Source organism: Salvelinus fontinalis, chromosome 39 (assembly GCF_029448725.1).
Source record: "Salvelinus fontinalis isolate EN_2023a chromosome 39, ASM2944872v1, whole genome shotgun sequence".
NCBI lineage: Eukaryota > Metazoa > Chordata > Actinopteri > Salmoniformes > Salmonidae > Salvelinus > Salvelinus fontinalis.
Window position 1 is genome coordinate 11100380 of NC_074703.1, and position 22535 is coordinate 11122914.

The 22535-nt window shown below is 45.3% G+C and overlaps 2 protein-coding genes across 2 annotated transcripts; one reads left to right on the forward strand and one right to left on the reverse strand.

Annotated features, from left to right (window-relative positions):
* Positions 1 to 2176: 2176 nt before the first annotated feature.
* LOC129838251 (ethanolamine kinase 1-like) lies at positions 2177 to 14027 on the reverse strand. Its single transcript, XM_055905071.1, has 4 exons — positions 13726 to 14027; positions 4752 to 5011; positions 3968 to 4108; positions 2177 to 3059 (listed from the first exon to the last, which is right to left on the reverse strand). Exons 1-4 carry the CDS (start codon positions 13870 to 13872, stop codon positions 2873 to 2875), a joined length of 735 nt encoding a protein of 244 aa, XP_055761046.1. The 5' UTR covers positions 13873 to 14027; the 3' UTR covers positions 2177 to 2872.
* A 5204-nt stretch (positions 14028 to 19231) lies between these two features.
* nopchap1 (NOP protein chaperone 1) lies at positions 19232 to 22517 on the forward strand. Its single transcript, XM_055905072.1, has 4 exons — positions 19232 to 19409; positions 19696 to 19779; positions 20002 to 20135; positions 21623 to 22517. The coding sequence occupies exons 1-4, from the start codon at positions 19310 to 19312 to the stop codon at positions 21803 to 21805; spliced, it is 501 nt and encodes a 166-aa protein (XP_055761047.1). The 5' UTR covers positions 19232 to 19309; the 3' UTR covers positions 21806 to 22517.
* Positions 22518 to 22535: the final 18 nt, after the last annotated feature.

Consider the following 22535-nt stretch of genomic DNA (forward strand, 5'->3'; position numbering starts at 1 on the left):
AGAGAGAGCGAGCGCGCAAGAGAGAGCGAGCGCGCAAGAGAGAGCGAGCGCGCAAGAGAGAGCGAGCGCGCAAGAGAGAGCGAGCGCGCAAGAGAGAGCGAGCGAGCAAGAGAGAGCGAGCGAGCAAGAGAGAGCGAGCGAGCAAGAGAGAGCGAGCGAGCAAGAGAGAGCGAGCGAGCAAGAGAGAGCGAGCGAGCAAGAGAGAGCGAGCGAGCAAGAGAGAGCGAGCGAGCAAGAGAGAGCGAGCGAGCAAGAGAGAGCGAGCGAGCAAGAGAGAGCGAGCGAGCAAGAGAGAGCGAGCGAGCAAGAGAGAGCGAGCGAGCAAGAGAGAGCGAGCGAGCAAGAGAGAGCGAGCGAGCAAGAGAGAGCGAGCGAGCGAGCAAGAGAGAGCGAGCGAGCGAGCGAGCAAGAGAGAGCGAGCGAGCAAGAGAGAGCGAGCGAGCGAGCAAGAGCGAGCGAGCGAGCAAGAGCGAGCGAGCGAGCAAGAGAGAGCGAGCAAGAGAGAGCGAGCAAGAGAGAGCGAGCAAGAGAGAGCGAGCAAGAGAGAGCGAGCAAGAGAGAGCGAGCAAGAGAGAGCGAGCAAGAGAGAGCGAGCAAGAGAGAGCGAGCAAGAGAGAGCGAGCAAGAGAGAGCGAGCAAGAGAGAGCGAGCAAGAGAGAGAGAGCAAGAGAGAGAGAGCAAGAGAGAGAGAGCAAGAGAGAGAGAGCAAGAGAGAGAGAGCAAGAGAGAGAGAGCAAGAGAGAGAGAGCAAGAGAGAGAGAGCAAGAGAGAGAGAGCAAGAGAGAGAGAGCAAGAGAGAGAGAGCAAGAGAGAGAGAGCAAGAGAGAGAGACAGAGAACTAAAACTGTCGCTGAGAGACTGTGGTTGAAAGAGCTGTGTGCTCTGCCTACACTTTAACTGTAGCTAATTATGTTTACTGTGATTCTTTTTTGTTATTGCTGAAGCTTGAGGTTTCCCTCTCATAAAACAAAACCGAACAACCCTGTCACCATGTAACCCAGGTGTGGTCTAGCATTGGGTTGGATAACAGTATGGTAAAGAGCTAGCACTGCAAGAGTCATCAGTCACTGAGTGAAAGTAATAAGAGCAAATGGTGCACTGAGCTAGCTAACACAGAGTGGCCAGTCACTGTCTGAGTGAAAGGAGTGAGGTAGCGCCCTACTGCTGCTCTGAGCGGAGAGCTGTGGCGTTGAACAGTGGTGTGTTCTGAACTGGGTCTGCCTGTCTGTCAACCCTCCCTCTGGCTGGCCAGCCACTCCCGCCTGTCACTCCTAGGAGAGAAAAGCTGGGCACAAGGAGCTGTGAGATCACCCCGCCCCTTGCTGAACAGATCAGCGAAGGGGTAAACAGCGCTCTCCCTCAATCCCATGGTTTCTCAGGTAAAAATCAGCTGAATCCCTCCCCCTCACCTTAGCCTCAGGTAAGAATGTTCTCCCCTTCACCTTAGCCTCAGGTAAGAATGCTCTCCCCTTCACCTTAGCCTCAGGTAAGAATGCTCTCCCCTTCACCTTAGCCTCAGGTAAGATTGCTCTCCCCTTCACCTTAGCCTCAGGTAAGAATGCTCTCCCCTTCACCTTAGCCTCAGGTAAGAATGCTCTCCCCCCCCCCCCACCTTAGCCTCAGGTAAGAATGCCCCCCCCCACCTTAGCCTCAGGTAAGAATGCTCCCCCCCCCCCCCCCACCTTGGCCTCAGGTAAGAATGCTCCCCCCCCCCCCCACCTTAGCCTCAGGTAAGAATGCTCCCCCCCCTCACCTTAGCCTCAGGTAAGAATGCTCCCCCCCCTCACCTTAGCCTCAGGTAAGAATGCTCCCCCCCCTCACCTTAGCCTCAGGTAAGAATGCTCTCCCCCTCACCTTAGCCTCAGGTAAGAATGCTCTCCCCCTCACCTTAGCCTCAGGTAAGAATGCTCTCCCCCTCACCTTAGCCTCAGGTAAGAATGCTCTCCCCCTCACCTTAGCCTCAGGTAAGAATGCCCCCCCCCCCACCTTAGCCTCAGGTAAGAATGCTCTCCCCCTCACCTTAGCCTCAGGTAAGAATGCTCTCCCCCTCACCTTAGCCTCAGGTAAGAATGCTCTCCCCCTTACCTTAGCCTCAGGTAAGAATGCCCCCCCCCCCCACCTTAGCCTCAGGTAAGAATGCTCTCCCCCTCACCTTAGCCTCAGGTAAGAATGCTCCCCCCCCCACCCTCAGGTAAAAACACACCACTCCCTCTGCAACCATTGGCCACCTGGCAGGTCTGGTCTGAGACCATTTCTACTTGCATCCGCTTTGAACACGGGCGGCCGTTAGTACCAAAGGCATTCACAACACAAACAAAACAGCATTCCCAAAGGACCACAAATAAAAACATGTATTGATGAAAATGAAAATGGGCTACGGAGCTCCCTCCCTTCCCACCCTTAGCTAGCATGACATGATGGGCAAAGCCTGTCGGCTCTGTGATGGTAGTTGACTACACAAGATGCACTAAAGCCAGGGCCCTGTTCAGTAGAGCAAAACAGGAGAAAACACTTTGAAACAGAAACCAAAATAAGCCAATTTAACATGTTTGGGTACTTCATACCTCCTAGGCTTCGCAATGTTCTCTCAAATGTTTTACCTACTGAACACTATGGTCAGTCCTTCCTGTGGTTTGTGGCTTGTGACTGGAAGAATGCCGTGCAAAGCAGTAGTGCAGTGCCTCAAATCTATTTTAACTCCAGAACTAAACAAATTCAATTTCTCCTCATTTCTCTTCAATGTGGAAAATCAGAATTTCAGTCGACTTCCTGAATGGACATAATTTAAAAATGGAATTGACCCCAAACTCTGGTGCAGTATATGAAATCAGGCCTACCTGTGACTGGGTAGTGGTGGACAGTACAATAGTGGCTAGGTGCAGTGCAGTATGTTTGGGCATGCAGGGTGAGACTCACCTCCTTCCTGATTATAGATTATGTTCTTACACAGCAGGTCGTTGTGGCAGAGGACTACAGGAGAGCCCAGCACAGACAGACTCTGCTGCATCCACACCATCTCTTCCCTCAGTCGCCTTCGACTAGGCACCTCACTGTTTAACCTGGGGATGGAGAGAGAGGGTGGAGGCAGAACGAGAGAAAGGAGGAAAGAGAGATTACACTTTACAGAAGTACACAGGGAAAGAAGTAGGTGTTGCGCAATCTCAGAGGTACAGTAGTATTGTTCCATATCGGACCAATAAAAGAAGAGGGTTGGAATCTACTAGAAAACAGACATCAGTCAAGAGTAAACTCATTAATACATAATCTCAGATCAATAAAATACGACTGCATAGGTGAGTCTTTTATAGGCTTGAAACTCCAAGCATAGTGCATAATCTCCAATCCACATGACTTTATTAAAACCGTCAACATACCGAACTAAAAAAACGGTACAGTATTTTTCATTTAACTAGGCAACCGTACATATTGTTCATCAATAGTGGGTGTGGTTTGAGGGACAGAGGGCTCGTCCTCTTCAGGTAAACACACCTGGTGAAACTGTGAGGAATGGCAGAAACTCACTGTGCAACCACTCAGGCATGCCAGAGGTCACAGGACAAGCATCTCTCATATAACGCTAGTGTTCCATTCAGGAGCTTCCTGATGGAAAGTTCCAGACTAGAGCCCCGGGGAGTTTCCTCATCACTATGTAAACAGACCTTACCTAGAAAAACTCCTGGCCCCATTAATGTCATAAAGTAGGAAATAGGTGGAGGAAAAATATTCAAGCATCAATAATATGTTTTATAACTTGAAAAGGGTATTGATGAGAAACCTCCAACAGATTTCATGTGTCCCTACTAAGATATCGCAGTCCTCCTACCTAGACCTTGACTATGTCCCAATATCTCAACTAGCATACTATTCAGGGTGCATGGCATGAATACACCAACACAGGCCTTCATACTCCGTACCATGCACGTTTGGATATTGGGACCCAGTTCATTTCTTTAGCTATACCACTCACCTCATATTCATCTCTGGGTCTTGGAAGAACTTGGGCACCAGTGCGAAGTACTTGCCCATTGTCAGCCACAGGTCTGACTGGGGCACCCATCCGTTGTGAGCATGTATGGCATGGTACTTAGACAGCTGCCTCGCGATGAGCCTGTAGGGTGGTGGAAGCGATGTGAGTTGGCGAGTTTTGAGAGGAGGGACCAAATTCTAGAGGCCAAGACTGTAAAACTCTTACTTCAGTATTGGCTTATACACTAGAGGCCATATTTGTAAAGAATACCATATGTTAATGAAAGTCAGGTCATAGGAGAAACCCAATACTGTCAACTCACTAAGCTTAAGGTGAGTTTACACCTACGGGTGAGGTGTACCTGATATTGGACACATGTGAACTGAATGCATAGCCCTGGAGCGCTTGGGCTTTAGAGAAAGAACAGGTTACCTAAAGAATGGTTCTGTGAGCATAGATCCAGGATGAGCTTTCAATCACACTTCTGACCTGTAACCGTCTATGTCCCACGTTTCTACTGCTAGGAATGTTCCTCGAAGGAACAAGTCACAACCTTTCCTTACTGACTCACCCATATATTAGGCACAGACGCACCACACCTTACATGACATTGCCAAAGACTATAGAAATGTGTAAAGTGCAGGTGCACTGTGGTTTCAGCTGAAAATGAATTCAAAGGTGTGGTGTATGTAGAGCACTGTGTGTGTGTGTAGAGTGGGAGTAGTTCTGCTAAGATTAGGGCCTGGTAGTTGTACTGAACGAGGTGGGCTATCTGTCGCTGTACCTGGACGTGGGCAGGCTCCGGATGTGTTCAGGTTCCAGTGCCTGGCCCTGTAGGAACTCATAGCAGAGGCCGTTGTTGAAGGTACAGTAGAGACGCGGGGCGCAGCGGTGTGCGTGGAGCGTCCGGAAACTCTTCACCTCGTTCTCCCGGTCCACAAACAGCTCCGTCTTGTTGCCATAGATACGCACCAGGACCACATCCTGCATGACCCCGCCCACGTAGCAGCCCAGCAACTTATTGGTGATTCCATCTGTGAAGAACTGATAGAGGAAAAAGAGATGATTGGTAGATAAGTTGCAATTGGGTATCATCATCATCATCACATCCAATGCCTCAGTATAAAATAAATATATAAACTCCTCTCACTGTCAACTGCGTTTATTTTCAGCAAACTTAACATGTGTAAATACTTGTACGACCATAACAAGATTCAACAACTGAGACAGACTGAACAAGTTCCACAGACATGTGACTAACAGAAATTGAATAATGTGTCCCTGAACAAATGGGGGGGGTCAAAATCAAAAGTAAGTCAGTATCTGGTGTGGCCACCAGCTGCATTAAGTACTGCAGTGCATCTCCTCCTCGTGGACTGCATCAGATTTGCCAGTTCTGGCTCTGAGATGTTACCCCACTCTTCCACCAAGGCACCTGCAAGTTCCCAGACATTTCTGGGGGAAATGGCCCACGCCTTCACCTTCCGATCCAAAAGGTCCCAGACGTGCTCAATGGGATTGAGATCCGGGCTCTTTGCTGGCCATGGCAGAACACTGACATTCCTGTCTTGCAGGAAATCACGCACAGAACGAGCAGTATGGCTGGTGGCATTGTCATGCCGGAGGGTCATGTCAGGATGAGCCTGCAGGAAGGGTACCACATGAGGGAGGAGGATGTCTTCCCTGAAACGCACAGCGTTGAGATTGCCTGCATTGACAACAAGCTCAGTCCGATGATGCTGTGAGACACCGCCCCAGACCATGACGGACCCTCCACCTCCAAACCGATCCAGGCCTCGGTGTAGAGTACAGGGTACAGGCCTCAGTGTAACGATAAACACAAATCTGACAATCACCCTTGGTGAGACACAACAGTGACTCGTCAGTGAAGAGCACTTCTTGCCAGTCCTGTCTGGTCCAGCGACGGTGGGTTTGTGCCCACAGGCGATGTTGTTGCCGGTGATGTAAGGCAGGTCCTCACCAGACAACAAGCCCTCAGTACAGCTTCTCTCAGCCTATTGCGGACAGTCTGAGCACTGATGGAGGGATTGTACATTCCTGGTGTAACTCAGGCAGTTGTTGTTGCCATCCTATACCTGTCCGGCAGGTGTGATGTTCAGATGTACCGATCCTGTGCAGGTGTTGTTACACGTGGGCTGCCACTGCGAGGATGATCAGCTGTCCATCCTGTCTCCCTGCAGCGCTGTTTTAGGCGTCTCACAGCATGGACATTGCAATTTATTGCCCTGGCCACATCTGCAGTCCTCATGCCTCCTTGCATCATGCCTAAGGCACGTTCACACAGATGAGCAGGGGCCCTGGGCATCTTTCTTTTGGTGTTTTTCAGAGACAGTAGAAAGGCCTCTTTAGTGTCCTAAGTTTTTATAACTGTGACCTTAATTGCCTATCGTCTGTAAGCTGTTAGTGTCTTAACGACCGTTCCACAGGTGCATGTTCATGAATTGTTTATGGTTCATTGAACAAGCATGGGAAACAGTGATTAAACCCTTTACAATGATGATCTGTGAAGTTTTTTGGATTTTTACAAATTATCTTTGAAAGACAGGGTCCTGGAAAAGGGATGTTTTTTTTTTGGTGCTGAGTTTATTTAGGACAATTCACTCTGTTATTTATAGGCTTATGTCCAGTCATGCCGGTTTTCATAACAGGGATGGCTATAGGCCCCTATTATATAGCAGATTTACAGGTTCAGTTGACTTCCTGTCAGGTAGGCAGCTTTCTTATCTTTCTATTAATACTACAGATGAGGACCTTTCTAAATACGAATATGCCAACAAGTGCAGTCCTCTGGACCTCTACCATCCACTAACAGTAGGCTGCCACCTTCTGTAGTATACCTCATCTTTACTAGATGCTGTTCTTCCACTAACCACATTGCAACTCCCCTCCAAGTCTCCGACCACTACCTTGTATCCTTTTCTCTCTCGCTCTCATCCAACACTTCCCACACTGCCCCTACTCGGATGGTATCGCGCCGTCCCAACCTTCGCTCTCTCTCCCCCGCTACTCTCTCCTCTTCCATCCAATCATCTCTCCCCTCTGCTCAAACCTTCTCCAACCTATCTCCTGATTCTGCCTCCTCAACCCTCTCCTCCCTTTCTGCATCCTCTGACTCTCTATGTCCCCTATCCTCCAGGCCGGCTCGGTCCTCCCCTCCCGCTCCGTGGCTCAACGACTCATTGCGAGCTCACAGAACAGGGCTCCGGGCAGCCGAGCGGAAATGGAGGAAAACTCGCCTCCCTGCGGACCTGACATCCGTTCACTCCCTCCTCTCTACATTTTCCTCTTCTGTCTCTGCTGCTAAAGCCACTTTCTACCACTCTAAATTCCAAGCATCTGCCTCTAACCCTAGGAAGCTCTTTGCCACCTTCTCCTCCCTCCTGAATCCTCCTCCCCCTCTGCAGATGACTTCGTCAACCATTTTGAAAAGAAGGTCGACGACATCCGATCCTCGTTTGCTAAGTCAAACGACATCGCTGGTTCTGCTCACACTGCCCTACCCTGTGCTCTGACCTCTTTATCCCCTCTCTCTCCAGATGAAATCTCACGTCTTGTGACGGCCGGCCGCCCAACAACCTGCCCGCTTGACCCTATCCCCTCCACTCTTCTCCAGACCATTTCCGGAGACCTTCTCCCTTACCTCACCTCGCTCATCAACTCATCCCTGACCGCTGGCTACGTCCCTTCCGTCTTCAAGAGAGCGAGAGTTGCACCCCTTCTGTAAAAACCTACACTCGATCCCTCCGATGTCAACAACTACAGACCAGTATCCCTTCTTTCTTTTCTCTCCAAAACTCTTGAACGTGCCGTCCTTGGCCAGCTCTCCTGCTATCTCTCTCAGAATGACCTTCTTGATCCAAATCAGTCAGGCTTCAAGACTAGTCATTCAACTGAGACTGCTCTTCTCTGTATCACGGAGGCGCTCCGCACTGCTAAAGCTAACTCTCTCTCCTCTGCTCTCATCCTTCTAGACCTATCGGCTGCCTTCGACACTGTGAACCATCAGATCCTCCTCTCCACCCTCTCCGAGTTGGGCATCTCCGGCGCGGCCCACGCTTGGATTGCGTCCTACCTGACAGGTCGCTCCTACCAGGTGGCGTGGCGAGAATCTGTCTCCTCACCACGCGCTCTCACCACTGGTGTGCCCCAGGGCTCTGTTCTAGGCCCTCTCCTATTCTCGCTATACACCAAGTCACTTGGCTCTGTCATAACCTCACATGGTCTCTCCTATCATTGCTATGCAGACGACACACAATTAATCTTCTCCTTTCCCCCTTCTGATGACCAGGTGGCGAATCGCATCTCTGCATGTCTGGCAGACATATCAGTGTGGATGACGGATCACCACCTCAAGCTGAACCTCGGCAAGACGGAGCTGCTCTTCCTCCCGGGGAAGGACTGCCCGTTCCATGATCTCGCCATCACGGTTGACAACTCCATTGTGTCCTCCTCCCAGAGCGCTAAGAACCTTGGCGTGATCCTGGACAACACCCTGTCTTTCTCAACTAACATCAAGGCGGTGACCCGTTCCTGTAGGTTCATGCTCTACAACATTCGCAGAGTACGACCCTGCCTCACACAGGAAGCGGCGCAGGTCCTAATCCAGGCACTTGTCATCTCCCGTCTGGATTACTGCAACTCGCAGTTGGCAGGGCTCCCTGCATGTGCCATTGAACCCCTACAACTCATCCAGAACGCCGCAGCCCGTCTGGTGTTCAACCTTCCCAAGTTCTCTCACGTCACCCCGCTCCTCCGCTCTCTCCACTGGCTTCCAGTTGAAGCTCGCATCCGCTACAAGACCATGGTGCTTGCCTACGGAGCTGTGAGGGGAACGGCACCTCAGTACCTCCAGGCTCTGATCAGGCCCTACACCCAAATAAGGGCACTGCGTTCATCCACCTCTGGCCTGCTCGCCTCCCTACCACTGAGGAAGTACAGTTCCCGCTCAGCCCAGTCAAAACTGTTCGCTGCTCTGGCCCCCCAATGGTGGAACAAACTCCCTCACGACGCCAGGACAGCGGAGTCAATCACCACCTTCCGGAGACACCTGAAACCCCACCTCTTTAAGGATTACCTAGGATAGGATAAAGTAATCCTTCTGACCCCCCCCTTAAAAGATTTAGATGCACTGTTGTAAAGTGGCTGTTCCACTGGATGTCATAAGGTGAATGCACCAATTTGTAAGTCGCTCTGGATAAGAGCGTCTGCTAAATGACTTAAATGTAAATGTATAATTTTCATCCAGGGACTGAATTCTATGGTTCCTTTTATAGGTTGTGAATTGATTTCAGATCTGATGGAAAAACAAAAAGACCCCAGAATGCATTGATTGAAAAGAGGAATTGTCTGGGTGGGTTTAAACCCAATGGTTGTTTTCATCCCCAATGAAAACTGGAACATTTCTGTGGGGGGGGGGGGGGGGGGGGGGGACAGGCATTCCACCCCTAATCGCATACACTATCAGGGATTGACCATGAGCGTAGAGGCATGTCCGGAATTTTATTTTGCAGGAGCAAGCAATGGCTGGCATGTGCTGAGTCCTTGCTTTGTGAATGCAAATAGACAGTGTGGTTGTGTGTGTGTGTGTGTCTACCCTGCCCACAACACCCCCCCTAGAGCTGTGTTTACATAGAGAAACCACACCCCCATTCTGTGTTCATCAAGATGACCACTCCCCCCCCTTCAATTATGTTTTTATTTAGGAGGTGGAAACTGAAATTGTCCCGCTCTTGTATGGTCACCGAGTCTTACCATACCGCCCGTTTTTACTATCAGCATGCATGACAGGCTTGTTCTATTTGTTTACATAAGCTAGGTGGTGTAAACCTGTGTGGTGGGTTAGTGAACGTTTGTCATGAACAAACCACATGACTAGTGAGTCATAAGACCAGTTAATGGAAAACCCAATTTCCTGATGCAAATTGCCAACTAGGCTGTGTTTCCATTCTCAGAAGTGTGTTCACCATTTAGACTAGCCCAACTTTAATCACGAAGAGCCCGGGAGAAACTCGGACTACCTTGTTACTCGGTTGGGAATTGCCAAGGACCTCACAATACGATATCATATCTTCAAGATAAAAGAATAAATAACACTAACAATCCTCAAAATTGTATTAGTCTTAGCAGAAGTCCCAGAGAATCCCTCCCTTCTGACCACAGCTCTCCCCAAAACAGTTACAGTGCACAAAACAGACCAGGCAAAAATTCATACTTTTAAACATCCCGTGGTCCCTTTGCCAAGTACCTCAACTCCTCCAGAGTTGAGCTTAGACCAGAGCTTTTTTATTTTTTTTAATGAACCTCCGACTCCTTCGAGTCGCTATGTGGAGATACTTAAAAAATGTAAACTCAAACCCTTACCGAGTACCTGTTTGTCCTCTGTTGTTGCGTACCTTTGTTTGCTGAAATCCATATTTTTTTTATAAAATGTTAATCAAATAAAACCACAGACCGTTTCCTTGTTGAGATTCAATTGGCACATGTGCATTCGCTGTTGTGGCAATGAATGCAAATGCAGTGATCCTCAAGTGCGACACTTAAAGGGACATTTCTTAACTGTTCAACTTCATCTCCAGCACGACCCCAACATCCACATACAGTGCATTCAGAAAGTATTCAGACCCCTTGACTTTTTCCACATTGTTACATTATAGCCATATTCTAAAATGGATTAAATAGTTTCCCCCCCCCTCAATCTACACACAATACCCCATTATATCAAAACAAAAACATGTTTATAGAATTTTTGCAAATGTATTATAAATGTAAAAAAAAATAATATCACATAAGACCCTTTACTCAGTACTTTGTTGAAGCTGCTTTGGTAGCAATTACATCCTCAAGTCTTCTTGGGTATGACGTTACAAGCTTGGCACACCTGTATTTGGGGAGTTTCTCCCATTCTTCTCTGCAGATCCTCTCAAGCTCTGTCAGGCTGGATGGGGAGCGTAGCTGCACAGTTATTTTCAGGTCTCAAGAGATGTTCGATCCGGTTCAAATCCGAGCTCTGGATGGGCCACTCAAGGACATTCAGAGACTTTTCCTGGCACCTCTCGAGTTGTCTTGGCTGTGTGCTTAGGGTCGTTATCCTGTTGGGAGGTGAGCCTTTACCCCAGACTGAGGTCCTGAATGCTCTGGAACAGGTTTTCGTCAAGGATCTCTGTACTTTGCTCTGTTCATCTTTCACACAATCCTGACTAGCCTCCCAGTCCCTGCCGCTGAGAAACATCCCCACAGCATGATGCTGCCACCACCATGCTTCACCGTAGGGATGGTGCCAGGTTTCCTCCAGACATGACACTTGGCATTCAGGCCAAAGAGTTCAATCTTGGTTTAATCAGACCAGAGAATATTGTTTCTCATGGTCAGAGTCCTTTAGCAGGCTTTCATTTGCCTTTTACTGAGGAGTGGCTTCAGTCTGGCCACTCTACCATAAAGGTCTGATTGGTGGAGTGCTGCAGAGATGGCTGTCCTTCTGGAAGGTTCTCCCATCTCCACAGAGGAACTCTGCAGCTCTGTCATAGTGATCATCGGGTTCTTGGTCACCTCCCTGACCAAGGTCCTTCTCCCCCAATTGCTCAGTTTGGCCAGGCAGCCAGCTTTTGGAAGAGTCTTGGTGGTTCCAAACTTCTTCACAGATGTTGATGGGGTGGTGTTGAATATGAAGTGAAAGAATGGACATTTTCCTTTAAAGGTGCGCTATGCATTAATCACTCCACCTTTTCCTGGTTGCTAAAATGTTAATAGTTCACTTAATGTGACAAAACATGCACGTATAGTGTAGAGTCATTGTACCATCTAAACCGCTGTGAAATCTATTTTCCATAACCCCCCAAAAATAATTTATCCGTTTGAAGCTGGTGTACAAAACAAAGTAAAATAATCAAAAACCAAACTTAAGAACGGGAAGCATAGAAAAAGTGCACATAGAACACTACCACTTTCAATGAAAATGACAGATCTATAAAACTCACATTTCTATGTGAATTTAGCCAGGTTGCCCAAAAAGTGACATACTGCAACTTTAAAAGGAGAGTCATTTTAGGTTGTAATTACATGATTGGTTTAAGTCATTACACTATTGATAAAAAAATTATTTGCCCACTTTATAATAATTAATGCATAATGTAATAATGAGCCAAAACTATTGCTTTGTGTTTGGCATATTTATTAAATTATCAGCATGTATTACATTATAAATGCAAACGTTATAAAATTAGGAGCCCATTACATTATTGGTAGTTATTACATTATCAGTTGCTACAGGGTTTAAGAATTTACAATTTTAAAGAATCAGAGCATATACTCAAGAGTCGGAGGTTAATTTAAAAAGAAAACTTGTCTGCTTACCTCATTCATAGAAGCGAACTACTTTAGTGCCCATTGGTGATAGGTGAAGTTTTGCTGCAATATGCAACCTTTTTGGCGACCCCATTAAATGTACACAGAAATGTGCGTTATAGTTCTGTCAGTCTACGACGCGGTAGATCTGTTCTATGTGCGCTATTTCTATGCTTCCCGTTTTTTCCTTTTGTACACCAGCTTCAAACAGCTCAAAATACAATATTTTTGGTTATGGAAAATAGATTTCACAGCGGTTTTAGGTAGTACAATGACTACACTATACGTGGTTGTTTTGTCAACAACCAGGAAATTGTTGAGCGATTTCTGCATAGTACATCTTCACGAGTCCCAACTCTTGCTCTAGTCTAAACAATAACACGCATCGTTACGGCGGTACTGTTCTGGAAAGAATAAGGAACGTATCGTTAATATCCGCGAGTAATGAATATAGATACATTACTACACACATTTATAGGGTTAGTCTTCCCACACGGCTATATCTCCACGTTACAGCGCTTGTTTACGGAAGATGTCGCCACCTGTGCTAATTAGCCGTCTAGCGTGCTCCGAACACCAGCGTGTAAGCTAACAGGAGAGGAAATGTAGTTCGTCAACTGGAGGCAAGCATTGAATGGATCGGTGCAAAACGGCTACAGTAAGTAGCTCTCTTTTTATTTTAAAGTGTATTTATCTCTGACATTAAAATACAAGGGGTATATCAGAATGATTAGAAAACCTTTTCGAAGGCGATGATTGACGTTTTTAAAACGTTAAAACACAGCGTCGGAATTGTAGTTTACACGGGCGCCAAATGTGGGCGAATGTAATGTGGCTGAAGGGTTTTGAAGAGCTAGTCTGCGCTTAGCTCCTTGTTGGAGTTGAGGTAACGCTACTTGGCAACCAGTCCCACTACTCAATCATAGATTCCTGGAAGTTGTATCTAGTCTTGCAATCGTAGAATGGCACTTAAAATTACAATGACAAAGAAAATTGGCACCAGATCAAATGCATAACTGGCTAGTTGTGTTTTGTGCATTATGACGCCTATAATATCCTTGAATTTGATAGATACTTTGTTGCAATCTCCTGACGTGATACAGAACGGACAATGAGTTACTTACTGATTTTACTAGATCAGGCAAACTACGTCAAGCAAAAGGCCTATGAATTCTACTGCCTCGATACATCCGTCAATCGGCTGGTTTGTATGCTACACTGTTGCTAGCTAGCAAGTTGACGCAGCTTCTATTTAAAACGGCGCAACACCTCCAGTTTCAGAATTATATAATAGCTGCCTGGTAAGCAGTATGCGACAGATGACGACTGACTAGTCTCTTACGGTCATCGTAGAAACATATTAGAAATTAATACGTCGAATGTGACAAGTGTAATACCTTCATTTTGACCTCGGATGGTTTCCAAAACGGTCTCAGTTCCTTGATTAGTCTCAATGCACCAGATCTGTAATCGTTCTCGTCTAATGTGACATCTATTTTGGGTACAGCGGGAGCCTCGTCGGGTACATGAATGTAGTTGGCCATAATGAAAGGTTCAGGCTAAATTGACAAGAAGTTCACTGTAGGCGGCTGCAAATGCGTTTGTATGAACTCTTGCTTGGCTGCGGAGGTTAAAAATCTACTCGCTTCTAGTGCGGCAACGCCTCTCAGAAAATCCCACCCATAAAAATGACCGATTTGCAGTGCATACTGGGAAATTCGTGACTCATCAATCGCCATCAACCTTCTTATGATGGTCTAAAATGTCAGCCATTTTAGTAAGGGAGTAAATCAACCATGGTTCGCCAGTGCTGTGATAATATATTGTGTAAAACAATGAATTTGAACCGTATATGCACTGCATGTTTGTTAGAGGAATGCCAGCCAGTTTTAGAGGAATGATTCCATAGTTTTTTTGAGTTAACTGCCAATATGCCAGCATTCCATTTAAACAATGCAGTCAATCCACAGCCTTACACTGGCTGAAATTACATTTTAGTCATTTAGCAGACAATCTTATCCAGAGCGACTTACAGTAGTGAGTGTATACATTTACTACTGTTTTTCGTACTGGTCTCCAGTGGGAACCGAACACTGCAAGCACCATGCTCTACCAACTGAGCTAAATCAGTTGATGATAGGACAGACAAATTGTAAATGCAACAAGTAGGCCTACTGATATTGTATTATATAATACCACTCACAGCTTTCCAAGAAAACAGCATTTAAGACATTTATGTTCTGTTTACATATATTTTAGAGGCTATTTAAACAGAACAAGTGTATAAAAGCTTCATAACTGTATTTATAATTATACAACAATATTTTGGGGTGACAATATTTTATTACACAATTTCTGATATATTGCATGCCTTTTATTTTCCAGCATAAGTAAAAGCAGGAAATGCATCACCTTTGCCTCTACTGCCGTTCATTAAGGCAACCCTGGCACCTCTCTGATTCAGAGGGGTTGGGTTAAATGCGGAAGACACATTTCAGTTGAATGCATTCAGTTGTACAACTGACTAGGTATCCCTTTCCCTTCTATTTAGACTGGATTGGATTTCTCTCAGACCAAAATGGCTGCCATTTTCACTACATTTTGGAATTTTGAAGGATTATGACATAGCATATAGCCCCTCTAGTAATTTAGTAGGATCTCTATGCCCACTGTGGCAAAAATATATATAAAAGTGGGATGCATGCCAGCAAAGCCACTACACAACACTAAACAATACATTAATTGTACTATAACGGTGACAAAAGGCCCCCACAAACGGCTTACATAAAGCTGTCCCAACAGCAGTCCCAACATCTTACCACTGCTACACCTGGCTATCAGCGGAGCCTTGTCTGGCAACGAAACAGTTCATTCAGCCTCATTTACTGCCTTTAAAAAACATAGCTGATATGGCTGACTTGCTTAAACAAATGTGGTTTTTAATGACAATTGAGATGTACAAACTATGGCATAAGGGGACGACAAGCGGATAAGAGGCAATCTGTAATTTTGATTAAGACATTAATGAGCGAGCTAGGACGGATGTAGTCAATATAACTATTTGTTTAGCACTTTTGAAATGGACAGAGACAGAATTTAGAACATGGGCTGTTCTTACAGTGTTCTCCCGGTACACCAAGTCAGAACCGTAGGATAAAAAAGGGGGCATATAAGCAGACTATGAAATCTCTTACAATATTAGATGATTAATTTCTCTAAAACAGGTTATAGGCTACATGTGCACCACCAAGTCAGAACAGTAGGGGAAATTAAGAGGGGTAAATAGACCAAATTATTAGGGTGAGGAACATGGGCTACTAACATCTTACTACACAACATACACTTAGTATTACTTTCTTAGCTCCGGTACACATATCTCCCTGGCATATTACATAATTTATGCAGCAGCATACAATACATTTTTGGACTCACCTTGTTGTGCTGTGCTCACTTGAACAGAAAGGCGGCTCGGCAGTCCTTCGTGGGAACATTTTGTCATCAAAGTCTGGCATTCTCTGCATTTATGGTTCTTTCAAAACAACTGGGAACTTGGAAAAAACAAGGTTGAATCCTGATGACGTCATTGATCTTCAGGTAGTAGCTCTAGAAAGAGGCCAGATTTACAATTCCGAGTTGGATGACCGTTCAAAATGTATTTTCCCAGTCGGAGCTTGTTTATTCCCGACTTCCCAGTTGTCTTGACCTCGCTGAAGTCCAGTTTTTGCAGTTCCGAGTTAACAGTTGAAGCACAACTCATGCTTCATTGACAGCATGGCCAATGTTCAATGTTTATAATTTTAAACTTGGAAAAGAGCCCTTTAATCCTAGATTTGGGACCACACAGCCACTCCACTGAATAGCAGGCTAGTGATTGCTTTGTAATGCTTGAAGTTAGCCACTGTCACTGATTCCTTCCAAACCACTCATTGTTGATTTAGCGATTTCTAACTTGTTGTGTAATCTTTCTGTCCAATGGCCAATGAGACATTATTTCTCTTCATATGACAAGGATTAAAAAGGATTTGCCAGTAGATTGTTGACTTGATTCGTGATGATGACTGCTAGCTAAGATTTCGAAAGTATGATGATGCATGATTAGTCCAATCAAAGCTACTGTACATATAACGTGATTTGAAGTCATTTTATCTGTGACCAATGACTTTGAGCCTTCTTGGACGGGCAGCACCCAAGTGGCTAGAATTTTCTAGCTCTACCATTAGATTTGGTGGTGATGTAGTGTCCCATGAGTGACAGAACACTGAGCCAATCACGGCGAAACACTCTGTATTTTCTGCTGGCTTGCCCCACCACCACCACAGAAAGCACTGAGCTAGGCTGAAACACCTGCATTTTGGAGGTGAGAGACCATGTTGTATGCGGCTTCATTAACTCAATGATATATTTTTACATTATTTGCAAACTGATATGTGACACTATTAATGCCAAAATAACATGCAAAACAGGCAAGCCCCCCCCCCAAAAAAAGATTTATTTTATTTAAAATATTTTTTTGCTAGAAATGTGGTTCTGCCCCACCTGCTTTGAATGACGGATTTCCACTGGTTGGTGGTAATCCCTCGGATCATATGATCGTATGTCAGAGCATTTGACTTTATAATGTACAAGCTGTGTTTTCGCCCCCTTGGTTTTGCGCCCCCTCAGGCTCGTGCGGTGGAGGAGATCTTTGTGGGCTATACTCAGCCTTATCTCAGGGTTTTAAGTTGGTGGTCTGTTGATATCCCTCTATCGGTGTGGGGGCTGTGGTTTGGCAAACTGGGTGGGGTTATATCCTGCCTGGTTGGCCCTGATCGGGGGTATCGTCAGACGGGGTCACAGTGTCCCCTAACCTCCCCCTGTCACGTCCTGACCATAGTGCTTATGTGTTTTGCTTGTTTTAGTGTTGGTCAGGACGTGAGCTGGATGGGCATTCTATGTTGTGTGTCTAGTTTGTCAGTTTCTGTGTTCAGCCTAATATGGTTCTCAATCAGAGGCAGCTGTCTATCGTTGTCCCTGATTGAGAATCATATATAGCTGGCTTGTTTTGTGTTGGGATTTTGTGGGTGGTTGTTTCCTGTCTTTGTGTTTTGTCTGCACCAGAAAGGACTGTATCGGTTTGCCACATTTGTTATTTTGTTTTGTATCGTGTTTATTTGTCGTATTAAACATGTTGAGCACTGGCTATGCTGCGTGTTGGTCCGATCCCTGTTTCACCCCCTCTTCTAGTGAAGAGAGGGAAGGCTGCCGTTACACCCGTCTCATCCTCCAGTATCTATGCTGCAATAGTCTGTGTACCTGGGGGCTAGGGTCAGTCTGTTATATCTGGTGTAATTCTCCTGTCTTGTCTGGTGTCCTGCGTGAATTTTAAGTATGCTCCCTCTAATCCTCTCTCTCTCTCCCTCCCCTCCCAGAGGACCTGAGCCCTAGGACCATGCCTCAGGACTACCTGGCCTGATGACTTCTGGCTGTCCACAGTCCACCTAGTCGTGCTGCTGATCCAGTTTAAATTGTTCTGCCTGCGGCTATGGAACCCTGGCCTGTTCACCACACTTATTACCTTGTCCCAGACCTGCTGTTTTTGACTCTCCCTCTCTCTCTTTCTCTCTCTCTCTACCGCACCTGCTGTCTTGACCCCTGAATGCTCTGCTATGAAAAGCCAACTGACATTTACTCCTGAGGTACTGACCTGTTGCATCCTCTACAACCACTGTGATTATTATTTGACCCTGCTGGTCATCTATGAACATTTGAACATCTTGATGAACAATCTGGCCTTAATGGCCATTTACTCATATAATCTCAACACGGTTCAGCCAGAAGAGGACTGGCCACCACTCAGAGCCTGGTTAATCTCTAGGTTTCCTAGGCTCCAGCCTTTCTAGGGAGTTTTTCCTAGCCACCGTGCTTCTACATCTGCATTGCTTGCTGTTTTGGGTTTTAGGCTGGGTTTCTGTAGAAGCACTTTGTGACATCTGCTGATGTAAAAAGGATGTTATAAATACATTTGATTTGTTTGCCAGAACCTTCTCAGCCTGATGTTATTCACAACATCTTAAAGCTCTAAAAGCTTTCATTGCACGAATTGCACCACTCACACTCCCGATGCTCTACAAATGTCATAGGTTTAATAAAAGATGTCAGTTCCGCCAATAATCATTTTAAATGTAGCACACTATAATAAGAGCATTCATGATATAGATAAATACAGACAGTAGTGACCAATAAATACAGACAGTAGTGACCAGTCAAATATAATTTATCTAATTGTATCACCAGAAAAATAAAAAATAAACTTAAAAAAGTAGTTGACAAATTGTAAAATTATAGCTAGAAAATTTCCTTTTACCATCAATGTCATGATCTTGACTATGAAATTAGAACATGGACAAATATTTTTTGGATGAAACAATCTTTATTTTGATTTTTTTAAATACTATTTTTATTGACAAAAAATAGACTTATTAAAGTCAGGCAAGAACACATACAAAAACCACCGTACATAAAAATCTTAATAAATAAAATAAAAAGATGACAGACCACATTACTTTAGACGTCAAATATTACATTATAATATTATTCTAAAGTACAGACCCGTTTTCTGGTACTATGTAATCTGAGGGAATTAAAATTGTTTAAATTGTCAAATTAATGTCAAACGTTGATTTCTTTGTGGATTTTAGCTAACCCTAACCCTAATCCAAACCCATGAATAGCTGAGCCGACAAAGTGAAAAATCTGTCGATGTGCCCTCGGACACCATACTACTATGGCTGACGCTGTTTAAAAACAACACATCTCACTGCACCTATCCTGTGTGTGTGACAATAAAACGTGTTTTTTTTAAATCCCCAAATTCCTGCTACGTTAATTCTCTTAACCTGGTACGAAATTCAGGGACTTTTATTTTGAAACGTCGTCGGCGTTCATGACACCGGAAGTAGACTCTCACGTTGCGGAAGCAAGCACAAAACAGCGGCTGCACACATGTTGAAGCAAAAGCATCATACAACGACGAAAATGGAATTACATTTGAACAACAAGAAAACAAGCTCAAAAGACTTGCTCGCGTGTGGCAACGGAGGAGGTTGGATCCTTTTTCCGAAATTGCTTTATCAACTGATTTAACAGAGTTGTTTAGCCTGTTAGCTATCCTAGCTACATGCACCAACTCTTAACAACACCGTGTTCCAGTGGAGGCTGCTGAGGGGAGGATGGATCATAATAATGTTTGGAATGGAAAGACCATGTGTTTGATACCATTTACTCCATTCTGGCCATTATTATGAGCCGACCTCTCCTCAGTAGCCCCCACTGTTAGCATGAACACATCAGTGTGGTCAGATGTAACATTTCGGTGTCCTTGTACATAGGTCTTCATGACAAGCTTCTCCTCAAGTCGAAGGGGCCCAAGGCTGGCAGTTCTTTGCAGACCGAGAGGGTCCCAAGAAGTAGCGGTGAGTTAAAAACATTTCTGGCGTTTGTTTGTAGATTGGCTAGAATCTATAAATAGCCACATCTCCGCCAGGATGCGCAGTTATTCCGTTTCTGGTCATTGCCTATATGGAGTTTCTAGCCCATCTTAATATGTGCATTGCTTGCTAAATATGTTCAGCAGATTGCTACGTGTGTAGTTACATACATACATACATACAAACAAACAAACAACTGTGTTTCAGTTCTGGACAGACTGGAGAGCTTCCTGCCCCAGATGGCCCAGGCCAATGAGAAGCTCAAGTTGCAGATGGAGCAGGCACCTGAGGGCCACTATGACATAGAGAGGGTGGAGGAGTCTGGACAGGTCATAGAGATGGTGAGTGTGGCTGTCTTTTTATAGTGAGGGAAAGTGTGACGTCGGAACACCACGAGCAGGATAATCTTATTGTATAGCCTGAATAGCAGCTAGTGGTCTCTGTTTGTCTTTTGACGGTCCCACTCCAAAAGAGGTAAACAGCGACCACTAGCGGCTGTTCAGGCTACATATTGTGGAACAACTGAGCAGAGAAAGGGCCCTTATAGTTTTCATCAGCTCAATTCAACTGAGACTCTGCGATATGACATTGCCACAATCAACAGGTTGAAACGCAGATGCTAATCAAAAATCAAATCACATTTATTTATAAAGCCCTTCTTACATCAGCTGATATCTCAAATTGCTGTACAGAAACCCAGCCTAAAACCCCAAACAGCAAGCAATGCAGGTGTAGAAGCACGGTGGCTAGGAAAAACTCCCTAGAAAGGCCAGAACCTAGGAAGAAACCTATAGAGGAACCAGGCTATGAGGGGTGGCCAGTCCTCTTCTGGCTGTGCCGGGTGGAGATTATAACAGAACATGGCCAAGATGTTCAAATGTTCATAGGTGACCAGCAAGGTCAAATAATAATAATCACAGTGGATGTCGAGGGTGCAGCAAGTCAGCACCCCGGGAGTAAATGTCAGTTGGCTTTTCATAGCCGATCATTCAGAGTATCTCCACCGCTCCTGCTGTCTCTAGAGAGTTGAAAACAGATGAGTGTGGAACAATACAATGTGCACGGCTGGGTTTTTTGTAAGTCTGCTGCAACATTATAGCTCCCGGGGCAACAACCGGGAAGTTTGGCCTTGTGCTTCACGCTCATGGTTTTTGCGGAAGTCTGCCAGATTCTGCTGTTTACTTTGCACATAGCTGACTCTGTTCTGCAAGTTAGACATTGGGCGCGTTCGAGCTGATCACTTTTGTGAAGTCGGGGACCGTCGTTGGTCACCGCCTTTCAAAGTGTGTTGCATTATCAGGATAATAATTGTCCGACTTGTACCTACATGTCGACTGCATGAACTTTACAAAAATCATGTGATCAAAGGTCATTAAGTTTTGACTGCAAGTTTCTGCAGTTGCTCTTCACCAATTTCATCCTGCAGCATCGCCAGCAGTGTGGGAGGCTCTATTGTCAACCAATCATTAGGCTGTTTTTGTTTGACCCACGTGAACGTGACCAAAGACGTGACTGAAACAGGAACCAACTTTGCTGCAGTTAATGTATACAGTGGATATGTACAAATTAATGTGATATGAGTCTCTCGCACCAATTGATTGTACAATGTACCCATATATTTTCAGTTTGTGAGTGTGATATAGGGGTTGGAGACATGTTTATTTTGACATAAGGAAACTTATAGAAACTGTGGGAACACTGCCATGTTGCACTGAACCACATCACTGTCCGACTTTTGGCCTAGCATTCAAATGAGCTCATTATGTTGATGGTTATAAATGGTGTTATGTCGTTGATGATGACATTGATTCTCTTGTCTCTCTATCAGGATGTGTCGCTGGTGGAGCTCAGTAGTTCAGACAGCGACTCGGACAGAGAGTCTTCGCAGGGCGACGACGCCAACTCAGACTCTGAGGAGGAGAGCGAGCTCACAGAGGAGAACCTCAAACTGCCTGGCAACAGTCAGAAAAAGAAGGTTAATATCCAAGTTCTGGAGAAACAAGAGGATTAGGCCGGTATAGGCCTCTAAAGAGACTACTGGGACAGTTGAAGTGTAGAATATTGACATGCGTTGGTAATACTAATCAACTGATGTGGGATCAGTTCTCCTTCTCCAAACCTTTTTCATAACCATTATGAGTGAAAGAATAAGAACTGGCCATGGGTCAGTGAATCCATGGTCCTGGAGGGCTAATGGATTAACAGTGTTTCAGTGGATGGAGACCTGCCGCAGTGAGGGATATAGGTGTCTACATAGGGGGGTGTCACATAGGGGGGTGTCACTTGTGTTTCAGTGGTATATGAGCCATAAAGAGATGGGGACTAAGCATTGAGTGCATTCTCAAGAATGTGAAGTAAGAATATGCCTTATATAATTTCCTGTTTATCTGATGACCCTAGGCTACTTGTAAGGTTAAAGTTCATAGTGGCATATTGATGGCAGAGAAAGAAGACATTTAGCCTATCTGTATTCAATCCATTTTCAATAGATCATATTGTTTGTGTACATTTCAAGTATTTAAGCAGAACTGTTTGACTGAATTTCTCATCTTCAATACCAAATGTTTTATTATATCTGTCTGCTTTGTGTTATGAATCGGCTTAGTCACAGCATTATGTTAAGGTTGGTCACAAGGTTTGTGAGCTATGACGTTTTTCCCAGAAATATTTTCCTGTACCAAAACCGTATACTGTATTTCATAATAAAATGTTATGAGATCCTAGATTGTTGTGAATGACAC

Coding starts and splice junctions, on each gene's coding strand:
- LOC129838251 (XM_055905071.1), bottom strand. CDS start 13,872: ATGGCCAACTACATTCATGTACCCGACGAGGCTCCCGCTGTACCCAAA. Junction 5,012..13,725: donor CATCCGAGGTCAAAATGAAG/GTATTACACTTG, acceptor TTCCTCTATCAG/TTCTTCACAGATGGAATCAC. Junction 4,109..4,751: donor CGGAGCCTGCCCACGTCCAG/GTACAGCGACAG, acceptor ACCACCCTACAG/GCTCATCGCGAGGCAGCTGT.
- nopchap1 (XM_055905072.1), top strand. CDS start 19,310: ATGTTGAAGCAAAAGCATCATACAACGACGAAAATGGAATTACATTTG. Junction 19,410..19,695: donor CGCGTGTGGCAACGGAGGAG/GTTGGATCCTTT, acceptor CCTTGTACATAG/GTCTTCATGACAAGCTTCTC. Junction 19,780..20,001: donor GAGGGTCCCAAGAAGTAGCG/GTGAGTTAAAAA, acceptor ACTGTGTTTCAG/TTCTGGACAGACTGGAGAGC.